The sequence below is a fragment of the Oncorhynchus nerka genome, linkage group LG10 (assembly GCF_034236695.1).
Source record: "Oncorhynchus nerka isolate Pitt River linkage group LG10, Oner_Uvic_2.0, whole genome shotgun sequence".
Lineage (NCBI taxonomy): Eukaryota > Metazoa > Chordata > Actinopteri > Salmoniformes > Salmonidae > Oncorhynchus > Oncorhynchus nerka.
The window spans coordinates 26,688,221-26,712,969 of NC_088405.1; the positions used below are offsets into that span (position 1 = coordinate 26,688,221).

Below are 24,749 nucleotides of genomic sequence, written 5' to 3' on the forward strand. Positions count from 1 at the left end.
CAAATTGCCTGTCCAGAACAGCTGTTAGCCCTCCAGAATAAGCCTAATTGCACCTGAGATAGCTGGACTGACTGAACTGGCCTGGACTGCAGCTATGCCAGGTAACTTGCAGAGAGTCTGCTGGACATCTGGACAGAGGCAACCGTGACTGCCAGAACAAACAGCTGGAGTGGGACTACAGCAAACTGTCAGTTAGACACAGGTGAAGCAAACTATTTGACTGTTCAGATACAGTAGACAGATGGACTGAATACTGCTGAGGAGCCAGACATGTTCACTACAAGATAAGATACTGGTATTGGAGATGGAACTGGGTTAAGCATCTTCCTTCCTGCCTAAGCCAGCTAACCTTTACCCTGAACTCAGACCGCAATGATACACTCCAGCTGTTCTCCATGGGAATCGACTGGCTGTTTGAATGCACGCACACATGCACATGCACGCACATGCCTCAATGCTTATCAATTCAAACACAAGTCCACCCCAATTTGCCTCCTACGCTTGAATCAATCAACCCTGTTCTCCTGTGTCCCTGTACACAAACATTTTCATTTCAGGCAGAACCCTATAATGATACTGCATCATGATTACCATTTCATTGAAATGGACCGCAGCATCTCAATTAAAGTTCCTCCAGCCTTCTGCCAGCAATATGGGCCTCATGAATATTTCTTCAAGGGAGAGCCGCTGAGACTAAATCAATTATCCGCTTAGCCGTCAACTTGTTTTGACAATAAGTCTGGAATTAATAGGTTCAGATAAGCATGGCAGGTCTCAGTCCAAGTTGATTCCCTGTTGTGGTGCTGCGGTTCTGATACAGTGTCATTACATTAGAAATCCAAAGTTGTGTCAGTTTGTCAGCAATTCGTTTGTAATACTTCTTTGCTAACACACGTTTTAGTTCTCCCTATATCCCAATCTTTTATACAATGCAAAGTGTACTTGTTACATCATCCATTGTGTAGGCCTGTGAGTGAACCATACTAATCAATTGATCATAAGGGAAGGTTGGGGAAAAAACCTGAGTGCGGACTCCAGCTCCCTTATTGGTCACGTACACAGTTTAGCAGATGTTATAGCGGGTCAGAGTATGTTTATTTATTTACCTTTATTTAACTAGGCAAGTCAGTTAAGAACAAATTCTTATTTTCAATGATTTAATTTTTTATTTTTTATTTTACCTTTATTTAACCAGGCAAGTCAGTTAAGAACACATTCTTATTTTCAATGACGGCCTGGGAACAGTGGGTTAACTGCCTGTTCAGGGGCAGAATCACAGATGTGTACCTTGTCAGCTCGGGGGTTTGAACTTGCAACCTTCCGGTTACTAGTCCAACGCTCTAACCACTAGGCTACCCTGCCACCCCGGGGGTTTAAATCATTACTGCGAGATTCCCAAAGGCTGGAGCGGCGGCCTTCTCGCCCGCTCAAATTTTGCTCCAGTAGCGCTCACTTCAAGAGCTCAGGGTATGCCCGCCCCAGCATGCATCTGTAGTCTACTTGTGTGCTGCTATAGCTCCTTGCTTAAGCTACTGTTATGGAGTTCGCTAAATATTTTCATAAGGAAACTGATAAATCACACAGGTGCTTAATCAAGGTGAAAGATGAGGACCAAGAGTAAGAGAGGGAGTGTGGTGATGTCGTGTCCACAACTAAAGAATCATTGTGGAATCTGAAAATACATTTATCCCAAAAGCATGATAGTGTAGTTACTACGTGCACATGCTAAAAGAAAGGTACCATCGCATGAGCCTGAAGTCACAGACTGGCCAAACTCATGTTTCTAAAAAGCACTAATAAATCATTTTTAGTTTAATTTGTATTTAATTCAAAGTAAGTCACAGCCTATATGCAATTTATAGACTTTAATACAATGAAATGTTGTTTAATAAATGCTGAGCGCTTTATGTCACTACCAGCCTATTGTGTCACGCTCGCAAATGCTTCAATGTATTTCTTTGCAGGCTATAGCCTTGAAATAATTCAAATAATATAGCCTAAATAATTCATTTCCGTTCCTTCTTAGGCTCCCTATCTGGCTCCTGACCTAAACTCAGCAAAAAAAGATCACTTTTCATTCAAATCGATATGGTTTGGTTTCAATACTTGGTAGGCCCAGGTAGTCACAAAAATAGATGGCTGTTTGTTAAATTCTGATTTTAATGAATGAATCGAATTCTGTCTGTGAGCGCGGAGTGAATTTAGCAGAGCGGTAGGAAAGACATGGAAGGATTTCCAACTGCTCAACTCCGCTCTCATGTTCTGTAGCAGGTGTAACGAATGCAGTGTTTTCAGAAAGTATTCATATCCCTTGACTTATTCCACATGTTGTTATGTTACAGCCTGAATTGAAAATGTATGAAATTACTCTTTTTTTTCTACATGTACACACAATACCCCGTGATGACATAAACATGTTTGCTAATGTATTGATAATGAAATAAAGAAATATCTTATTGAAAAGTATTCACACCCCTGAGTCAATACTTTGTACCTTTGGCTGCGATTGAAAGTTTTTAAGAGCTTTCCACACCTGGATTGTGTAACATTTGCACATGATTATTTTCAAAATTCTTCAAGCTCTGTCAAATTGGTTGATGATCATTGCTAGATAACCATTTTCAGGTCTTGCCATTGATTTTAAAGTAGATTTAAGTCAAAACTGTAACTGGGCCACTATCGAAGAGCCCTCACTGTTGCTCGATCATACTATTTTTCCAAATTAATTGAGGAAAATAAGAACAACATTTTGAAAAGTCAAGGGGTGTGAATACTTTCTGAAGGAATATGAAATTTGAATAGAAAAGGTGGGTACAGCAGTAGTTATACAGGATGAGCCATGACTAGAATACAGAAGCCTCACAAGTCCTCAACTGGCAGCTGTATTAAATAGTACCCGCAAAACACCAGTCTCAACGTCAACAGTGAAGAGGCGACTCCGGGATGCTGGCCTTCTAGGCATGGTTCCTCTGTCCAGTGCCTGTGTTATTTTGCCCATCTTAATATTTTATTTTTATTGGCCAGTCTGAGATATGGCTTTTCCTTTGCAACCCTGCCTAGAAGGCCAGCATCCCGGAGTCACCTCTAAACTGTTGACTTTGAGACTGGTGTATTGCGGGTACTATTTAATGAAGCTGCCAGTTGAGGACTTGTGGCGTCTGTTTCTCAAACTAGACCCACAAATGTACTTGTCCTCTTGCTCAGTTGTGCACCGGGGCCTCCCAATCCAATTTCTATTTTAGTTAGAGCCCGTTAGCGCTGTTCTGTGAAGGGAGTAGTACACAGCGTTGTAATAGTACACAGCGTCTTCAGTTTCTTGGCAATTTCTCACATGGAATAGCATTCATTTCTCAGAACATGAATAGACTGACGAGTTTCAGAAGAAAGTTATTTGTTTCTGGCCATTTTGAGCCTGTAATCGAACTCACAAATGGTGATGCTTCAGATAATCAACTAGTCTAAAGAATGACAGTTTTATTGCTTTTTTAATGAGAACAACAGTTTTCAGCTGTGCTAATATAATTGCAAAAGGTTTTTCTAATGCTCAATTAGCCTTTTAATATGATAAACTTGGATTAGATAACACAACATGCCATTGGAACACAGGAGTGATGGTTGCTGATCATGGGCCTCTGTACGCCTATGTAGATATTCCATTCAAAATCAGCTGTTTCCAGCTACAATAGTAATTTAAAACATGAATGTCTACACTGTATTTCTGATCAATTTGATGTTATTTTAATGGACAAAAAATGTGTTTTTCTTTCAAAACCAAGGACATTTCTAAGTGACCCCAACATTTTGAACGGTAGTGTACATATAAAATGACTGCATTTCAGTCTTTTGACTTTAATACAATGAAATCGATGCAGCCTACTCAATCACTTTTTATAGCTACTTTCTACAGGCCTCCTGGGCTGTATACAGCGTTCCTCACTGAGTTCCCTGAATTCCTATCGGACCTTGTAGTCATGGCAGAAAATATTCACATGTTTGGTGACTTTAATATTCACATGGAGAAGTCCACAGACCCACTCCAAAAGGCTTTCGGAGCCATCATCGACTCAGTGGGTTTTGTCCAACATGTCTCCGGACCTACTCACTGCCACAGTCATACTATGGACCTAGTTTGATCCCATGGAATAAATATTGTCGATCTTAATGTTTTTCCTCATAATCCTGGACTATCGGACCACCATTTTATTACATTTGCAATCACAACAAATAATCTGCTCAGACCCCGACCAAGGATCATCAAAAGCCGTGCTATAAATTCTCAGACAACCCAAAGATACCTTGATGCCCTTCGACTCCCTCCACCTACCCAAGGACGTCAGAGTACAAAAAGCAGTTAAGAGGAACTCAATTTAACCTTGCGTAATAACCTAGATGCAGTTGCACCCCTAAAAACAAAAAACATTTGTCGTAAGAAACTAGCTCCCTGGTATACAGAAAATATCCGAGCCCTGAAAGCAAGCTTCCAGAAAATTGGAACGGAAATGGCGCTACACCAAACTGGAAGTCTTCCGAAAAGCTTGGAAAGACAGTACCGTGCAGTATCGAAGAGCCCTCACTGTTGCTCGATCATACTATTTTTCCAAATTAATTGAGGAAAATAAGAACAATCCAAAATGTATTTTTGATTCTGTTGCAAAGCTAACTAAAAAGCAGCATTCCCCAAGTGAGGATGGCTTTCACTTCAGCAGTGATAAATTCATGAACTTCATTGGCGAAAAGATCATGGTCATTAGAAAGCAAATCACGGACTCCTCTTTAAATCTGTGTATTTCTCCAAAGCTCAGTTGTCCTGAGTCTGCACAACACTGCCAGGACCTAGGATCAGAGAGACACTCAAGTTTTTTTAATACTATGTCACTTGACACATTGATGAAAATAGTCAGGCCTCTAAACTTCAAGCTGCAAGCCCTATTCCAACTAAACTACTGAAAGAGCTTCTTCCTGTGCTTGGCTCTCTTATGTTGAACATAATAAACACCTCCCTATCCACCGTATGTGTACCAAACTCACTAAAAGTGGCAGTAATAAAGCCTCTCTTGAAAAAGCCAAACCTTGACCCAGAAAATATGAAAACAACTATTGGCGTATACCGAATCTCCCATCCCTCTCAAAATGTTGGGAAAAAGCTGTTGCACAGCAACTCACTGCCTTCCTGAAGACAAACAATGTATACAAAATGCTTCCGTTTGGTTTTAGACCCCATTATAGCACTGAGACTGCACTTGTGAAGGTGGTAAATTACCTTTTAATGGCGTTAGACCAAGGCTCTGCATCTGTCCTCGTGCTCCTAGACTTTAGTGCTGCTTTTGACACCATCGATCACCACATTCTTTTGGAGAGATTGGAAACCCAAATTGGTCTACACGGATAAGTTCTGGCCTGGTTTAGATCTTATCTGTCAGAAAGATATCAGTTTGGCTATGTGGATGGTTTGTCCTCTGACAAATCAACTGTACATGTCGGTGTTCTATTTTAGGTTCTATTTTAGGACCACTATTGTTTTCACTTTTTATTTTACCTCTTGGTGATGTCATTCGGAAAAAAAATGTTAACTTTCACTGTTATGCGGACGATACAAAGCTGTACGATGAAACATGGTGAAGCCCCAAAATTGCCATCCCTAGAAGCCTGTGTTTCAGACATAAGAAAGTGGATGGCGGCAAATGTTTTACTTTTAAACTCGGACAAAACAGAGATGCTAGTTCTAGGTCTCAAGAAACAGAGATCTTCTGTTGGATCTGACATTTAATCTTGATGGTTGTACAGTTGTCTTAAATAAAACTGTGAAGGACCTTGCATTACTCTGGACCCTGATCTCTCTTTTGACGAACATATCAAGACTGTTTAAAGGACAGCTTTTTTCCATCTACGTAACATTGCAGAAATCAGAAACTTTCTGTCCAAAAATGATGCAGAAAAATGTATCCATGACTACTGCAATGCTCTACTTTCCGACTACCCGGAAAAAGCACTAAATAAACTTCAGTTAGTGCTAAACACGGCTGCTAGAATCTTGACTAGAACCAAAAAATGTGATCATATCACTCCAACTGGCTTCCTGTTAAGGCTAGGGCTCATTTCAAGGTTTTACTGCTAACCTACAAAGCATTACATGGGCTTGCTCCTACCGATCTTTCTGATTTGGTCTTGCCGTACATACCTACACGTACACTACGGTCACAAGAAGCAGGCCTCCTTATTGTCCCTAGAATTTCTAAGTAAACAGCTGGAGGCAGGGCTTTCTCCTATAGAGCAACATTTTTATGGAATGGTCTGCCTATCCATGTGAGAGATGCAGAATCGGTCTCAACCTTTAAGTCTTTTTTGAAGACTCATCTCTTCAGTAGGTCCTATGATTGAGTGTAGTCTGGCCCAGAGGTGTGAAGGTGAACAGAAAGGCACTGGAGTGACGAACCGCCCTTGCTGTCTGTCTGGCCGGTTTCCATCTCTCCACTGGGATTCTCTGCCTCTAACCCTATTACGGTGGCTGAGTCACTGGCTTAGTGGTGCTCTTCCATGCTGTCCCTAGGATGGGTGCGTCACTGAGTGGGTTGAGTCACTGACGTGATCTTCCTGTCTGGGTTGGTGCCCCCTTGGGTTCGTGCCGTGGTGGAGATCTTCGTGGGCTATACTCGGTCTTGTCTCAGGGTAGTAAGTTGGTGGTTTGAAGATATCCCTCGAGTGGTGTGGGGGCTGTGCTTTGGCAAAGTGAGTGGGGTTATATCCTGCCTGGTTGGCCTTGTCTGGGGGTATCGTCGGACGGGGCCACAGTGTCTCCCGACCCCTCCTGTCTAAGCCTCCAGTATTTATGCTGCAATAGTTTATGTGTTGGGGGCAAGGGTCAGTCTGTTATATCTGGAGGATTTCTCCTGTCTCATCCAATGTCCTGTGTGAATTTCTCTTTTCTACTCTTGGAGGACCTGAGCCCTAGGACCATGTCTCAGGACTACCTGGCCTGATGACTCCTTGCTTTCCCCAGTCCAACTGGTCGTGCTGCTGCTCCAGTTTCAACTGTTCTGCCTGCAGCTATGGAACCCTGACCTGTTCACCGGATGTACTACCTTGTCCCGGACCTGCTGTTTTAGACTCTATTATTTGACCCTGCTGGTCATCTATGAACGTTTGAACATATTTGCCATGTACTGTTATAATGTCAACCCGGCACAGCCAGAAGAGGACTGGCCACCCATCAGAGCCTGGTTTCTTCCTAGGTTCCTGCCTTTCTAGGGAGTTTTTCTTAGCCACTGTGCTTCTACATATGCATTGATTGTTGTTTGGGGTTTTAGGCTGGGTTTCTGTACAGCACTTTTTGACATCAGCTGATGCTTTATAAATACATTTGATTGATATTCAGTCATGTGTAACAGTCTGTTCTAATAAAGTGACTATTGGGGGAAATCAGTTGCTCATTACCTCCAGCAGAAAGAGACCCACCTTGTATATGCTGGTACCTGGAGGCTTGGCTGGGGGCTTGCGTCGTGGACTGTACATGGACTGAGTCTGGTTGGGGCTGGCTGGTCTGGTCGACCCAACTGATCTATAAGGACAGAAAGCTAACATTTCAACTACTATACAAGTCTTCTACTAACTGATAACTACTATTATACAGCTCTCCTACTATTCTACAGGAGCTGTAGCTTTGAGACACACAGTAACAGGCCTTCTTCATTGTGAGGACTATGTGAAGGACTACTGGTATGTGTTTTTCTCTCACATGGTTAGTGGAGTCACAAGGATACCGTTGTTGTGAACACATCAAATCACCAGAGAGAGACCATGGGACCATGATGTCATTTCTACAAGAACAACATCTCCAAGAAAGTCTACTTTTCTAGAGATGTTCTGTATGTCAAGATAGCATAAGAGTAAACACAGGTGTGGGAGGAGGTGTCCTACTGTACCTCAGTTTCTCCATTGTGGTTTTCTTGTTTGTGAAGAGCAGACGGACCAGAGTCTTCCTCTTAAGGAATACCAGGAACCCAGCACCCATAAGGCTGAGGAGGGTGGCCAGGATTGCCACAGCAACCACCCTGCTGTCGGCTGATGTCACATACGACAACACGCACATTAATACACACACACGCACATCTACGGCACGGCACAAACAGGACACACACAGAGAGTGTTAATAGAAGCCACAGCAGTGGTTTAGTACATTTTACATTATTTCCAGAATTATTTCCTTTTGCTCTTGAATGACCAGGCATGGAAAAGGGTTACCAGGCAGGGAAAGTTAACTTGTTCACTCTTGTTGCTGAGAATTTTCCTGCATAGCAGGCAATGCAAATTTAAAAAGGCTTCTAATGCTAGTAATTTATTTTCCTGCTTATTTTACTGCTGTAGCAAACTGGCTCAAATTAAGTTCCTGCATCTGTAGTTGTAATGAGTTTTATGTAGCTAGGATGAATACAGATGTAGAATGTTAATTTGACCTATATTGTCACAACATAATACTGCAGCAACAGGATTTGATTGTTTAGTCCATAAAGTTGCTTGATTTCTGGTTTGGCTGGTCAAAAGTAGGCTACATGAAAAGTGCAATGCTATTAATATATCTGTTTGTTAGTGCAGGTTTTCAGTGAATTTATGTAAATCACAAAGCTCATCTGCATTTCCTGTGGTGCAGGAAAATTCTCAGCAACACAAGAGTGGTCAAATTAAGATCCTACATTTGTAGGTGACTGAGGTAGATCTGTCAAAATAAATTAACTTGCTGTAAGCAGGTTATGAAATAACAGCTAAAGGTGTTAAATTATCCCAAACTAACTGTCTTAGTGTCTGCACTGGCTAGTGAGAAAGAGGGTGAAGTTAGTGAAGTAAAAAGAGGAAAGAGCGTACTGTACCTGCCAATCTCATTGGTCCACTGTCTAGGCTGCCCCCAAACCCCGCCCTCTCACAGAAAGGAGGGGCCCAGTGTGCCTCACAATGGCAGTTCTCCAAGTTGTTACACACCTAGAATCACAATGCATGCTGGTTAGTATTAACACATCTTTACCTGTACAAATCAATACTGTCCATAGCTTGTGTTTTACCAATAGACACTGGTCAGAGCACAGGGAGTTGTGTGCCAGAACTCTAGGCTCTTGTGATCATCAAACACAGGTCAGTGAAAGAGACTACAGTGCAAGGATTCATGGGATATGGCAAGTATGCATTACTTATTTTACTTACTTTATAAGCTACCAGTATGCATCGTACTTGAGCCTGCATTTCTTCAGAGAAGGGAGAGATGAAAATAGGATCCCAGCCCACAATGTTTGGATTACCTCTACAAATAAACCACACACTCGTTCCATCAGACACATCGGTTTTGATGTGGCAGGCGCCATAGACTGTGCAGTATCAAACATGATTGAGAAAACATGTGCAGAGGACAGCCCATCCCAAAAAGTTTTCTGAGCGGGAAAGGGATCCAACAGGATTCCCTAGCGGGATATTGGAGTCCAGCTGTCAGCTGCAGGGAGGCCTGTGGTTGGGATAATTCCAGATCAGATCTGGCCCCGAACTGGGAAGACCTTTCCCTGCCTCCCTCGTAGTGACTGGCACTCCCTTATGTGTCTGGAACGTTTGGGGCTAGGGGTGGTGTAGGTCAAGATTGGACACTTAAGGACACTTAAGAACCCATGAGGGGAGATCTATGGATGTGATAGGATTTTACCACATAGTACTGTACAGTACACTTGTAAACACACTCACGCACATACACACATCATGTTATATAGACTTAAATCTACACAGAGCCACATATGGAGATGCATACTGGCTCTGGATCTACAGTTTAGGGTCGGTTATATTTGAGGACATCATGTGGGTCTGACTATAGTCAATATAATGTTACATTTAGAGAAATAAAGACACTAATGTGTGGCAATTTGTTTTTCTTTTCTGGGGCCCGTACTTTTTCCTGATCTGGTAACCTAACCAGTTAAAACTCCAGACTTTATACGGTATGATGGGATTCATCTGTTGTAAAAAAAAAAAAAACTGTGATGTCCCCAGAGTATTTCTAATCAATTCACATGGTTTAAAAAACTCCTGAACTTGGGGAGGATGAAAAACCTGTCAAACTGCAGCAACCTTGTAGTTGTTCATATGAATTATATTTGAATAAAGAAGGATTAGGGGGTTTCCTATACACAGACACAGAGAAAGCAACATGATTGGACAATAAAACTCACTGGGCTGAGCTTGCTTCAAACTGAAAAATCGTCAGGTTTCAATGCAATACAGCATGTCAGATCTCTAATGTTTAGATGTATAGGCTGCTACATTTATGGAAGAGTTTTTGCTTGTGTCTGTTGGGAGTGATGTCTTATCACGCTTGCTAAATAAATACTGGAGGTAAGTGGAGAGTGGGGGCCCGGCCTGCATGATCTGTGATTTCCGTTAATCTGATTGGTCAAGACATGCAAAGAGCCTGCAGCAGCACTCCGATGTGAAGCACAGAGAAAGTGTGTTTGAGTTGACAAATCATGAAATTGGCAAAAAGCTTTGTCTCGATATATTTTATTAAACTAAAAAACAGCATCACCTGGTTAAACCTTTTTAAAATAACAGATGACTTTGTTACATCCAATAACAGATGACATCACCTGGTTCATTTTATTAAACTAAATCATCCAAAACAGATGAGTGTGGTTAAAAATCCAATAACAGATGACATCACCTGGTTCAACCTGTTCTTACATCCAATAACAGATGACATCACCTGGTTCAACCTGTTCTTACATCCAATAACAGATGACATCACCTGGTTCAACCTGTTCTTACATCCAATAACAGATGACATCACCTGGTTCAACCTGTTCTTACATCCAATAACAGATGACATCACCTGGTTCCTGTTCTTACATCCAATAACAGATGACATCACCTGGTCCAACCTGTTCTTACATCATCCAATAACAGGTCAAATGAAACCTCAAAGAAGCACCCAAATAAAAGTTAAGGTAAATGAAGGCAATTTCTTAATCCAGCTTTGATTCTGTGTTTTAAATTCACCTCTGATGAAGGTGATTCAACAACGTAGTGGTTCAAAAGCCAGTCATTGTTAGCAATTCCAGGTCGCACAGCAACATTTGCGAGTAAATGGTCGCTCAGTAAAGCCCTGTACTGCTCTATTTTATGCTATGTTGAGGTCAATAAAATGCTGTGATAAGTTAATAACGTTGACATGTTTAGCTAAGAGACTGGAAAACGTCACTGCCTTCTAGATACTCAGCATAAGATGATACCCTCCAACTCGGAGTACTCACCCCTCGTCCGCTGCACTTCCCTGAACACTGGTGCACTCCAAACACACTGACATTCTGGCACTGACGATTCAGACACATCTATGGAATAGAGAAAGAGTCATATTGAAAACATAGTACTCCGCATGTGATGTTAATTATTTCATGGAAAGCATATCGACCGAGATCTGCTATCTATTCTACTTAATGTACTTCGTAAGGGGCCCAATTCAACTGATCCTAGAAATGAAAGTAAGTGATTGGTTTGGAATGGGGCCAAAGACAAGCGTGGGCATTAGCATCTCCACCAGCGGTGATGGTAATCTCTCTCTAGCTCTGCTTGATAACAGCTGCAGTGCACTACAGAGTACCCTCACCATGCCCTCTCCACACTTGGTGCCAGCCAGAACCAGTCCAGGGTCGGGCATGTCATCACCCAGGTAGACGTGGGTTCCCCGACACAGGATCCTCCCTCCTTCCTGAAGAGGGATGTTGGTTTCTATGGAGACGGCATTGGTGCCAATCACAGGCCGGTTGGCCCCTCCTTGACACTGAATTTTGCCACACTTTGCGTCTCTGTGTAAAAAAACAACACATGCATAAACACATAAACACACATGCAACATAAATGACAAGGCATAAAGTTTAACATTGACAATTTCCGACGTGTGACATCGTGTGCAATTATAACCAAAGATGAAAGACTAGACAGCCTTCCTCTCACCCTAATAATGACTCCCTCAGTGCTCCAGTCATTAAAGCAATTACATCAATTAACAAATGCTTGATTAGAGATTTCACCCATGGGAGATCTAAGAACAATAGCATAAAGTGCTTCATGAATACTTCAAACTGTAATTAGCCTTCATTATCTCCAAATTGTGTTTTTCTCTCTATTAATGATTCCTATGCTATTTGTCCCATTTAATGTGCCATGCTGATTGTCGATGGCACTCTTGATAATACCAATTCAGATAAACAATGTTGCTTTATTCATTTGTCTTTCTAGCTAGCTCTTTTTGCTTCGAAGACATGACATACATAACAACAGCTGCTCAGTCTTACCGGGCTTCACATTTGGCAAACGATCCTTTGGAGTCCTTCCCACAGTTCCCGTAAGGATCTCCTGCTGAGTTGACCCTCTCAAAGCAGATCCCTGGGGCAGGTTTGGCTCCTGCAGGAGAAAGTGAGAGAGAGGAATATAGAGCGATAGAAATGGGGGGAGAGCAAGAGAGAGAGAGTGAGAGAGAAAGGGTGATTTATGAGCTAGGATTAGTTTTTCCTTAGCTACTTCAATAAACATGTAAAGGAAAGTTACAGATGTACTCATCTTAGATCTCCAAACATGGAAGACTTTCATCAAGTGGTCCTGATCATTTGTGGCGCTCTACTGACCTGGTCCCCATAGCGTGATGCACTGCTGCTCATGAGTCTGGCAGATGCCGTTGTAGCAGTATCCATCCACGTTGTGGCAGGAGTGACCGTCGTGCAGGTACACGTTGGCAGGGCAGTGGGGATTGGCACCAGTACAGAACTCTGGCAAATCACAGGAGTTACTGGACTCTCGACACGGTGTGCCAGCAGGCTTCAGCTGCAGAGAGAACACATACACGCACAAACACCAACAAACACCCCCGACAGCCAGCCAGCCCACACACACACACACACACACACACACACACACACAGACACAGACACACACACACACACAGACACAGACACACAGACACACACACAGACACAGACACATTTACATTACATTTAAGTCATTTAGCAGACGCTCTTATCCAGAGCGACTTACAAATTGGTGCTTTCACCTTATGACATCCAGTGGAACAGCCACTTTACAATAGTGCATCTAAGTCTTTTAAGGGGGGGTGAGAAGGATTACTTTATCCTATCCTAGGTATTCCTTAAAGAGGTGGGGTTTCAGGTGTCTCCGGAAGGTGGTGATTGACTCCGCTGTCCTGGCGTCGTGAGGGAGTTTGTTCCACCATTGGGGGGCCAGAGCAGCGACACACACAGACACACACAGACACACACACACACACACACAGACACACACACACAGACACACAGACACACAGACACACACAGACACACACACACAGACACACACACACAGACACACACACACAGACACACACACACACACACACACACACACACACACACACACACACACGCACACACACACACACACGCACACACTGTGAGGGCCCTGTGCTTGAATACAGCTTCATGTATTGGCTTAAAAGTCCCTGGAAACGAAATGTCTTTTTTACTTAATTTTTTACTGTAAACACATGGTTGTGTAATACTTGTCAATGGAGCAGAGATAATTCGATTCCCATTCTTTATCATTTTGACTGGGAGGGAAAGAGTCAGAAAGAGACAGAGAGCAAAAGTGCAAGGGAGAGGGAAGGAAAGAGAAAGACAGTTGGGAGAGGTATAAAAAGAGAAACAGAAAGAGTAGTCGTACCCTGCAGTCCTCGCAGCACTGTCCGTGGGCGCACACGGCATTTCCCTTCAGGGTGCAGGTGGTGGCATTGCAGCAGGGGTTCATGCATTCCTGAGTGACACAAAACAAAGCAACACATGGACCTGATTAATGGTCTGGACCCCCAACTCTCTGCTGCTGCTGCTGTGTCCATCTCAGATCAGTGTTCCAGCTCAGGGAGAGCACATCCTGTAGGGAATCCATTGACTGTAGCCCTGTAGTCCCACAGTGCAGCCCCTTAACAATGTGAGCTAAAACCTGGAGACACAATAGCACAGAACAAACCAACAGGAGAGAGGCAATTCTCTGTCAGGGTCAGACAGGCGAGAGGCCATTCTCTGTCAGGGTCAGACATGAGAGAGGCCATTCTCTGTCAGGGTCAGACATGAGAGAGGCACTTCTCTGTCAGGGTCAGACTGGCGAGAGGCCATTCTCTGTCAGGGTCAGACAGGAGAGAGGCCATTCTCTGTCAGGGTCAGACAGGAGAGAGGCCATTCTCTGTCAGGGTCAGACATGAGAAAGGCACTTCTCTGTCAGGGTCAGACTGGCGAGAGGCCATTCTCTGTCAGGGTCAGACAGGAGAGAGGCCATTCTCTGTTAGGGTCAGAGAGGCGAGAGATCATTCTCTTGGAGGGGTCAGACAGGAGAGAGACTATTCTCTGTCAGGGTAAACATATCTTTAGCTCATTGTTTTGGATTTGTGGTTGGCTCTGTTGTTAAAACAACATTATGTTCTGATGTCCCTTGCGTTGCCTGTCTATACAATGGGTGGGTGGATGGGGAGTTCCAGAGCTCAAGCTCAGCTGTGGTGATTGAGATGGTGTATTGTAGGTTGGGAAGGGGGTGTGGTAGGTTAAGGGGGCTTTGGTTGAGGTTTCATTAAGGGTGAAGGTAGTGAAAGGATCTTGTAGAGGTAATTGAGTGGCTGGTGGGGTGAGCTGGGGTTGGTGAGCTTTGAGGCCCCTGAGTCCTGGAGATTACAAACATGTAACACAATGGAAGGAAATGGAGAGCTGGCCACAGAGGGAAAGAGGTGAAGAGGGCGAAGGGGGGGTTAGAGAGAGACAGATAGGTGTCGGAGAGTGAATGACGAGGTGATGGAGCGAGAAATTAACTGGGATTGAGATTGAGAGGGAGAGAGGGGTAAAAGTACAAGGCTAATTAAAGAGATTAAGTAAAGGACAGAGTGAAAGAGCACAGAACGGCGTTAAAAACCTTTCATTAGAGGACAAACGCCATCAAATTCCTTTTCCAGGCCACAGTCCCGGCTACACCATCTCTTCTTCGTCTTCACTTCCCAACAAGACCCTGGTACGTTGACTCTGTGGCCTGACAAGGTGTTGATGCTGATGGGTCAGAACTAGAGGTGGTCTAGTTGGCCACTGCTGCTCTGTGGAAGGGAGTTTTATGGGGTTGGCTGTGCTCTTGTGGCCTGACGTCAGCCTATTGTTTTGTTCGTGGGAAGAGAGGGGTGCTTTGATCCCCCGGTCCAACTGGGACCACGGCCCACCACACCAGGCCTCTGGTGACGTCACTGGGTCACGGAGGGGCACAGGGAGGTAATGGAACAGCAGTATTCCAAACCACACAGCTGGTATTAGGGTGTTATAATCATTGCCTGATTGGAAATACCTCATACTGTAATTGAAGGGATTCTGGTCCCATCATTACTTGATAAATCTGTAAACACTTGAGACCAAAATGACATCAGTGTGTATCATCGGAGTAGACTCAAGAACAGAGATATGTTTATTAGCATAGCCACTGGATGCCACAGTAAATTAGACGTCTGAGAGGAGTGGATATGTATCTACAGAGAGAGAGAGAGAGGATTATGTGAATGTATGATGGAATGGGAATGCTAAAACAGTTCAATTGTCTGCATATCAAATGCATCTTCATCAAACGCCTCCCTAATGGCGTCCTTAACCATCCTGAAGACGACAACAACACTCTCACATCCAGTTAATTACCTGCTTTCTTGTTGCTCTGTTTGAAGAGTTACACCTAAGCACATTGCCAGAGGGATTTCTCATGTTCTGTGGGATGTGAGAGCAGCTGCTGCAATGGTTGTGAGTTAGAGTGATGCTGTATGCTGCTCCAGTACCTGTTCCCCAGATGTGGGTCTGGACTGGTTTGGACTTATTTCAGTTCCCATGGCAACCATGTCAGTGTAGTGCTCTGTTGTTTTGATGGCAGAGACAAAGAAAGCTCCACGTCGCCCTGATTACTCTCTTGTTTGTTAGGATTGTCACAAATTTGGACGGCTCACTTGATTAATGAGCAAATGAACAGGACGTGACATCATCATGGCACAGTATCAGACCAGTGCTCGGCACATATGGGAGGCTGACAGGGAGAAGGGTCTGGGTAAATAGTTGCAAATGGCTTAGGTTCTCCGGTGGTTTGTTGTGTGACTGTATGCATGGAGTCGTTTTACACATCTATGTCATTGCCTTTGTGGCAAAATAACATTGACAGTAGGGCATGCAACTACACGTATATAACATTTTAATTTTCTTGTGCTGTGTTCTGGGTGATTGCTTGTATTTACTGTGTGCCATTTGTTGCAATTCTTTGCGGGTGTTAATGGTTTGTTGTAGTACTCTGTGTTCTTTAGTGTGGATAGTGACTGCTGGTCCATTGTGTCAGCATGTAAGGTATCGGTAGCTATAGCTACAATATAATATAACAGAAATAATTGCTTCTCTGCGTTCTGTGCCGTTGAATCTTACTGTACCTCCAGTTCTCCACAGTCACACTCCTCTCCCTCCTCCACGTATCCATTGCCACACTTCTGTCCCCCGTACAGCACCTTGACCTCAGGCATGTTGTACAGACACATCCCCACTCCCTTCTCCAGACTGGCTGCCAGGTCCTTCTTACTGCAGGTGCTGAATACCGTAGGAAATGGGTACCTGAGGGATAAAGACAGAGGAAACCTGTTGAGTGCAAAGTGTTGCTATGCAGATACACTGTTACATTAAACTTGCTGTGGGCACAAACCTGTGATATGGGCACACGCAATCTGGCAAGCTCCTGGTGTTCAAGGTCAGAGTTTCCATAGAATAGTCCAACAGGCTATTACGTGACCTGATTCATTCCTGTATGCTTGTCATTCCTGGTTAAAGTATGCTCATATTTTTAAGCCTTTAAAGGTTAACTTAGGACAAGTAAATGTACACATGCCAGAAAGTAGCGAACCCAGACAGAGCTCAGACTGAAACTATAAAGGCTCTGCTGGCTTGTTCATTCATAAGGCCTCGGCACATATTTAACGGTCTACTGACATCAGATGAGTTCCGATTTGACACAGTTTCATAAGCACAAAGACACACAAACAAACAAATGATCACTACAACAAAGATGCAGCATGGTTTGCAAGCTACTTATTTTCATAAATATTTATCCGCTGCTCAGGCAGACCTTAGTCTTCGATCACAGAGGAGGTTGGGTAATCTGGGCCGTTTGAAGCAACAGGCTTTTGAAGAGATGGGCTATGGGAAAATTACACATGCCTCTTAGAATTTGTCTGTGTGTCTTCAACAACAACATAATATTTGCTTATACATTGCGGTGAAGAATATTTTAAACATGATGATTAGACCTCCTCTGGCATTCACTATGGCCATGGAAGTCATCATCAGGGCATCGAGATGGGTGGTCGGCGGTGAGAGAACTAAGGAAGGGCTCCGTCTCCCACCTATCCGAGCATACATGGATGACATGACTATACTGACCACCACTGCAGCATGCACCAGGCGGCTACTTGCAAAACTGCAGGATAACATCAAGTGGGCCCGGATGAAAATCAAGCCAAGCAAATCTCGAAGCATCTCCATAGTCAAGGGACAGCTTAAAGATGTGAGGTTCTGCATTGGAGATGACCCGATACCAACGGTGTCTGAGCAACCCATCAAGAGCCTGGGTAGATGGTACAACGAAAGCCTCCGGGATAAAGATCAAGTGCAGCAAGTAAGGCAGGACATCGCCGACGGTCTTGAGAACATCAACAAGACCCTACTGCCTGGGAGGCTCAAGCTTTGGTGCCTACAGTTTGGACTTCTCCCCGGGTAATGTGGCCACTCACCGTCTATGAGGTCCCAATAACAACAGTGGAGAAGATGGAGCGAACCATTACCTCATACGTGAAGAAATGGCTGGGTGTCCCACGATGCCTGAGTAACATCGGCCTGTATGGCAAAGGGGTCCTTGAACTACCTCTTACAAGTCTAACGGAGGAGTACAAGTGCTCTAAAGTAAGACTTCAGATGACATTGAAGGACTCCAAAGACCAGACCATTAGCAAGGCTGCACCTCTCCTACAAACTGGACGGAAATGGACATCATCCAAGGCTGTGCAGCAAGCAACATCAGCCCTGAGACACCAAGACATTGTGGGGATATCCAGCATGGAAGAGGAGGCTTTGGCCTGGCAGCAAGCAAACCAACGTTCCATAAGGCAACAACATCTGAACGCAGGAAGCTGGTGGTCGAGGAGGTGCGCAGACAGGAGGAGACTGCAAGAAGTGCAAAGGCTGTCTCTCTTGCTAAACAAGGGCAATGGACGCGGTGGGAAGGCCTGGAGAGGAGAAAGATCAACTGGAGTGAGCTTTGGCAAATGGAGGCAAGCAACATCAGCTTCATCATAAGAGCTGTTTATGATGTGCTTCCATCACCAAAAAATCTACATCAATGGTATGGCGAGGACTCGACCTGCCCCCTCTGCCCAGCTCCAGCGACTCTCAGGCATATAATGACAGGTTGCAAGACCAGCCTCTCACAAGGCCGCTACACCTGGAGGCACAATCAGGTCCTCAAGAGCCTGGCTGCAGCACTTGAGACCAAGAGGAGTGCAACCAATTCATTACCTCCAAAAACAAGCAATCCCGTCAAAACAACAACATTCATCCGGGAGGGACAGAAAAGGCCCAAGTATCCTCCTACAAAGCCAGAAACTGGACACCTAGCCATGGCCCGGGACTGGAAGATGCTTGTCGATATTGGCCAGCAACTCATTTTTCCACCAGAGATTGCTTCTACCAACCTTAGGCCAGACATGGTACTCTGGTCCCCTTCACGAAAGGCTGTGTACATCATAGAGCTCACAGTCCCGTGGGAAAACTCGGTTGAAGAGGCCTACGAGCGTAAGAAACTTCGTTACACAGAGTTGGCAGCAGACGCAACTCAGCGTGGCTGGAATGCAAAGGTCTGGCCAGTTGAAGTGGGATGCAGAGGATTCGTGGCTTCTTCCATCATCAGGTTGCTGAAAGAACTTGGAATCCATGGACAGGCTCTGCGGCAGACCGTCAGAGCAGTTTCTCAAGCAGCTGAAAGAGGCAGCCAGTGGATCTGGATCAAACGGAAGGACCCTTGCTGGGCTATAACTTCATGACCCCCCACCCCCACCTGAGAACCCAATTCAGATCCCTCCAACTTGAGGAGGGCATATGAGGTATGCGGTCAGCTGTATGGCTGGCTCAGGGAAGAGGACGCCCCTGCCTTGCATAGTCCCGTGGGACATCTTAATTGGGCATGGGACACAAGCTAAGGCTTGATTACCCTTTAGCTGGCCACCTTTGATGAGGGTGTTTAGTGATTAAAGGCCGAAACACCCACTGATTCGAAGGCACACTACTGAGGATGTGTCCCAAAATTTACATCTTACCCCAGTCTAAGAAATAAACCTCCCATGCCACTCTGTCAACATCACGGCAAATCTCATGTGAGTGCATTCCATCTATTGGCACAATGGACAGTTTTTAACATCTCGTCCCGTGTTTTATGATTCTTTATCCACATGCAGTACATTATATCTCTATATGACTTTTTACCAGTCTATGTATGTCTACATAAGTAAGAAAGTTTAAAAAACTATAATACAAATAAATTCAAAATGTCATTGTAAGCTGTAGAGTTTAGATTTCCCTTCACTGGAACTAAGGGGCCTAGCCCGAACCATGAAAAACAGCCCCAGACCATTTTTCCTCCTCCACCAAACTTGACAGTTGGCACTATGCATTGGGGCAGGTAGCGTTCTCCTGGCATCCGCCAAACCCAGAGTCGTCCGTCGGACTGCCAGATAGTAACGTGTGATTTATCACTCCAGAGAATGCATTTCCACCGCACCAGAGTCCAATGGCAGCGAGCTTTACACCACTCCACCCAATGCTTGGCATGGTGATCTTAAGCTTGTGTGCAGCTGCTCGGCCAAGGAAATCGATTTCATGAAGCTCCCGACCAACAGATCTATCTTGTGCTGACACTGCTTCCAGAGGCAGTTTGGAACTCGGTAGTGAGTGTTGCAACCCGAGGACAGGCGATTTTTATGCTCTACGCGTTTCAGCACTCAGCGGTTCCGTTCTGTGAGCTTGCGTGGCCTACCACTTCGCGGCTGAGCAGTTGTTGCTCCTGGACGTTTACACTTCACAATAACAGCAGAAATTTGACGAACTGACTTGTTGGAAAGGTGGAATCCTATGGCGGTGCCACGTTGAAAGTCACTGAGCTCTTCAGTGAGGCCATTCTACTAACAATGTTTGTCTATGAAGATTGTATGGATGTGTGTTCGATTTTATATACCTGTCAGCAACATGTGTGCCTGAAATTGCAGAATCCACTCATTTGAAGGGGTATCCACATATACATATTTTTTTATATAGTGTAAACTGTATGTATACATAAGTAGGAAAGTAAGAAATAAAAACATCCTAAATGTGGACAAAAAATATGTCTGTAACAGCTGTCCTCCCTGGGGTTTCTGTGCTGTCAGAGTGTTTTCCTCAGGCTGTACTGTACGTACCGAACAACCAACCAACCACAGGACAGACGGATACACACTGCTGCTTCACCTCATTATCAACCCCTGTCCTCCTCTAACCTCCCTCCCATCACCCTGACAACTCTGACAGTAGGAGACTAAAGCCAAAGAACAGAACACTGGACGTGACAAATCTGTAATAACAGTACTAGAAATGGCAGCAGGTGGGCTGAGCCAGAGACACACAGGCCTATATAGCCACTTTACTGTTTCACTCTAGGCTGGTTCACCTTCAGTATGTAAAGCTGGCTAATGATACAGTATGAAGGAGTGGTATTGGCACAGGCGACTGGCACAAAAGAAAATGCTTTGAGTAAGTCTGGTATCTGAGAGTGAGCGGTGTTGTGAGTGGTGAAGATGGGTTGGCTTTGGACAGGCGGCAGTTTCAAAAGCCTTTTTAAGACCAACAGAGGTTTAGAAGGACTGGTACTAAACTAGGACGTTGGTTTGGGCCGAGCAAGATGGTCAGGAGGGTGACCGCTGGCATGGGATTGTGGAACAGCTGACATCAGACATGACCGCTTCAAGGAGTCAGAGGACTAAAAGGACTGAGAGTCTTGGCACTGGGTGGACCAGGTTGGTAAACTTGACATTGTGTGGACCAAAGAAGGTTTGAGGCTAAACCTTGACGTTAGACAGAATCACTTCCTTTAACATGACACAGAGTCGGGTTGTAGCTAAAACTTGGCATCAGGTTTGTGAGGGCATCTGTGATGCTTCTCCTCAGCCTAGGGGGGATTTGGCAGCTGTAATTCTATGGACGTTGCACTGTCATCAGTTCACTCTTTAGTGGGCCCGCTAGGGGCCAAGAGATAAGGGGAGCTAGCCAGGAAACACACTGTGCCCCCTCCTTACTACTGAGGAAAAACCCACTGAACTCTCACTCACTACAACTCCCTGGGAGTACACATCGTGCTGTCCTACACAGTCCACCCATCACCTCTGAAACACCTCTGTGAGTATCAAGTGTATCTTTGCCTCCCAGTGATGACCAGCACCACGCCAACCTGTCTGCTTCATTCATCCACTTGGTTCTAAGTATGTTTACCTCAAAAGAACAGGGTCTACAAACTACACAGAGCTTGGCTGCTCTTTAGGGAAGAACCAAAGTGAGATGGAGCAGGCTACACCAAGCCACTGAGCAGGCCCTCGTAAATAGCATGCTTGCTGCTGATAACACACCAGAGTGGTGGAGACCCCTGATCTGTGTGGGGAAAAACACAATACTTAACTCCACAAGCAGACAAAGCAATCTGCTGCGACCAGCCTAAGACCGTCCATCATCTCCTACCCAGCTGAGCACCCAGAGAAGGTCCAGCAGGCTTAGGGAGAGGTGTGGGCCCTGCTCACTAGTCCCCTCTAGTCCTTTAATACAGCTATGGAATGTGGATCCCCCTACACCCTAGTGACTGTTGTTACAGCTGATGCCACGTGCCAGCTACACAGTCCAGAAAATTATATTACGAGGAACTATACATTAGCTTAAAACGCCCACGTTTTCTCCATGAGCAGTCAAGCAATGTAGATCTAATTAGGACTAGGAGGCGTTGGGGCAGATGCCACATATTGGTCGTAGAGTATATCCATTTCAAACATAGTCATCTTGCAGGGCTTGATTGACAGCCAGTATGAGAGGCAATAGGAGTTGTTATTTCACAAGTAAATAAGGTTGTTCATAAAAGCTGACACAGAAGCTAATTCATATTCTGATCACGCCTTGATAGCTCATATGATGAATGGCCGTTCATATCTTACTTAGAGCAGTGGCAATGATGACAGACAGCATCTTTTGTACTCCCCGGGGCTCAAACGCTGACAGCCTTTGTTATTACTAACAGGAGTTCAATGCCAGGCAGACACACAGATGGAAAGAGCAAATGGATATCATCTGATGTGCTCTTTCGTCAGCAGGACTATAGGATCTATAGGAAATTACACAGAATTAATTACCATTTTTTTCTTGGAATGCCTTGAAAGCAAAGGGGAGAAGAACAATCTGCAGTCATTTTCAGGTTGCCAATGTAACATGTCTCCTCCTCTGCAGCAACAATAACAAGGCCTAGTAAGTCTCCGTTGACTTCTGACATAGAGGATTTTGGGACCATCTGCATCTGTGCTCATGTCACAAATGCAGAGGTATCACAGTCACACTGATATGGCAACATTGTACTGAGGCAGAGTTGGGGCTGTTACCGCTGGTGACTAACGGTAGCGCTTCTCTGAATCTAGCCTACATCAGTGGGCCCAGAAGACTGTTGTTAGTCTGATCAAGTCAAACAAGGAGCCACTGGGTTCAGTGGCTGAGTAAATGCCACGGCGGATAGGGGGCTGGCATGGATGTCTGTTGACAAAGGAGGTACTAGAACGGGATGTTTTCCTCTGTGGGAGTGAAACACCATGCTGTCTTTGGGTCTCTTTACACAGGAGACTAGAACAGCCATCTGCGCCTCGAAACCTTGCTCCAAAACTAACTATGTTGGTGAGACCAGTCTAACCTTTAAGCAGATGTGGAACTATGCTGTAGTGTTGGCACTGGTCCACTCAGACAGTTAAGGGAACTGTGTACCCCTCGAATCCAGCCCAGGGCATTACCCAAAACATCTGCTCATCAACCACCAACTTTCTCTAGATTCTCCACAACATAAAAGTATACTGTTACTCACAGACACAGATGCACGGACGCATGTTGGCGCTCAACTCAGTCAACCAACCCCATAATTAGTCATGTTCCCTCAATTTACGTCCTACCTTGACACTGGTAGTAATTTTCCCCCTCTCCAGAGGTTCACCATGAGTGTGCAGCCCAGTTTTACACCCTGCTGTGGGTCTGGGCTCTTCTAAATTACACATGGTACAGCCACCTAACTGGGACTACCACTAGCTGCCACAAATGACACAATCCACTAGCATGACAAGTACCCACATTTACATTTGACATTTGAATCATTTAGCAGACGCTCTTATCCAGAACGACGTACAGGAGCAATTAGGGTTAAGTGCCTTTCAGCTAGTCGGCTCAGGGATTTGAACCAGCGACCTTTCGGTTACTGGTCCGACGCTCTTATCCACTTTTAAGCCCCCACATCAAACACCATCCCTGTGGCTTTCTCAGCTCTTGCTCTAAGTATTGTCGTACTTCAAATCTGGAGGCAAGTCAACACACCTCTCTTTGGGATCTACTGTAGGTGCTGTATTCAAACAACACCCCTAACTTTATATCCCCACTAAGCAAACCCACCACATCTCTCTTTGGGATCTACTGTAGGTGCTGTATTCAAACAACACCCCTAACTTTATATCCCCACTAAGCAAGCCCACCACATCTCTCTTTGGGATCTACTGTAGGTGCTGTATTCAAACAACACCCCTAACTTTATATCCCCACTAAGCAAGCCCAACACATATCTCTTTGGGATCTACTGTAGGTGCTGTATTCAAACAACACCCCTAACCTTATATCCCCACTAAGCAAGCCCACCACATCTCTCTTTGGGATCTACTGTAGGTGCTGTATTCAAACAACACCCCTAACTTTATATCAACACGAAGCAAGCCCACCACATCTCTCTTTGGGATCTACTGTAGGTGCTGTATTCAAACAACACCCCTAACTTTATATCCCCACTAAGCAAGCCCAACACATCTCTCTTTGGGATCTACTGTAGGTGCTATATTCAAACAACACCCCTAACTTTATATCCCCACTAAGCAAGCCCAACACATCTCTCTTTGGGATCTACTGTAGGTGCTGTATTCAAACAACACCCCTAACTTTATATCCCCACTAAGCAAGCCCACCACATCTCTCTTTGGGATCTACTGTAGGTGCTTTATTCAAACAACACCCCTAACTTTATATCCCCACTAAGCAAGCCCACCCCATCTCTGTCTCTCTCTCTCTCTCCCTCCTATCTCTCGCACTGTTCTTCTATAACAAATAAAACACTGTAAATAAAAAAGGCACAGTTCCCTCAGTGTTTGTCTAGCCTGGTAAAAACCTCCTCTGTGGATCTCACTCTGAGCCCTGTTCCTCATTACAGCTGGCAGCGTCAGTGATAATCACGTCATTTAGATGCAGCCTGTCCTTCGCTCCATTAGCGAGTCTGACTAAAGAATGTCCCCGACACAACACCCAGGCAGCTACACAGGGTTCACTGTCTGCCTGCTCCTCACATTCTGA

At 44.7% G+C, this 24,749-nt stretch overlaps 1 protein-coding gene across 1 annotated transcript in view; it reads right to left on the reverse strand.

Annotated features, from left to right (window-relative positions):
- The window catches only part of LOC115135075 (disintegrin and metalloproteinase domain-containing protein 12), a 162,834-nt gene that overhangs the window by 14,044 nt on the left and 124,041 nt on the right, over window positions 1-24,749 (reverse strand). Inside the window, exons 12-20 of the mRNA XM_029669330.2 lie at window positions 16,490-16,667; window positions 13,732-13,821; window positions 12,645-12,840; window positions 12,315-12,423; window positions 11,627-11,825; window positions 11,274-11,351; window positions 8,862-8,970; window positions 7,920-8,058; window positions 7,453-7,555 (exon numbers count right to left, since the gene is read on the reverse strand). Of these exons, the coding sequence (XP_029525190.2) occupies window positions 7,453-7,555; window positions 7,920-8,058; window positions 8,862-8,970; window positions 11,274-11,351; window positions 11,627-11,825; window positions 12,315-12,423; window positions 12,645-12,840; window positions 13,732-13,821; window positions 16,490-16,667 (1,201 nt within the window). The remainder of the gene's footprint in view (window positions 1-7,452; window positions 7,556-7,919; window positions 8,059-8,861; window positions 8,971-11,273; window positions 11,352-11,626; window positions 11,826-12,314; window positions 12,424-12,644; window positions 12,841-13,731; window positions 13,822-16,489; window positions 16,668-24,749) is intronic.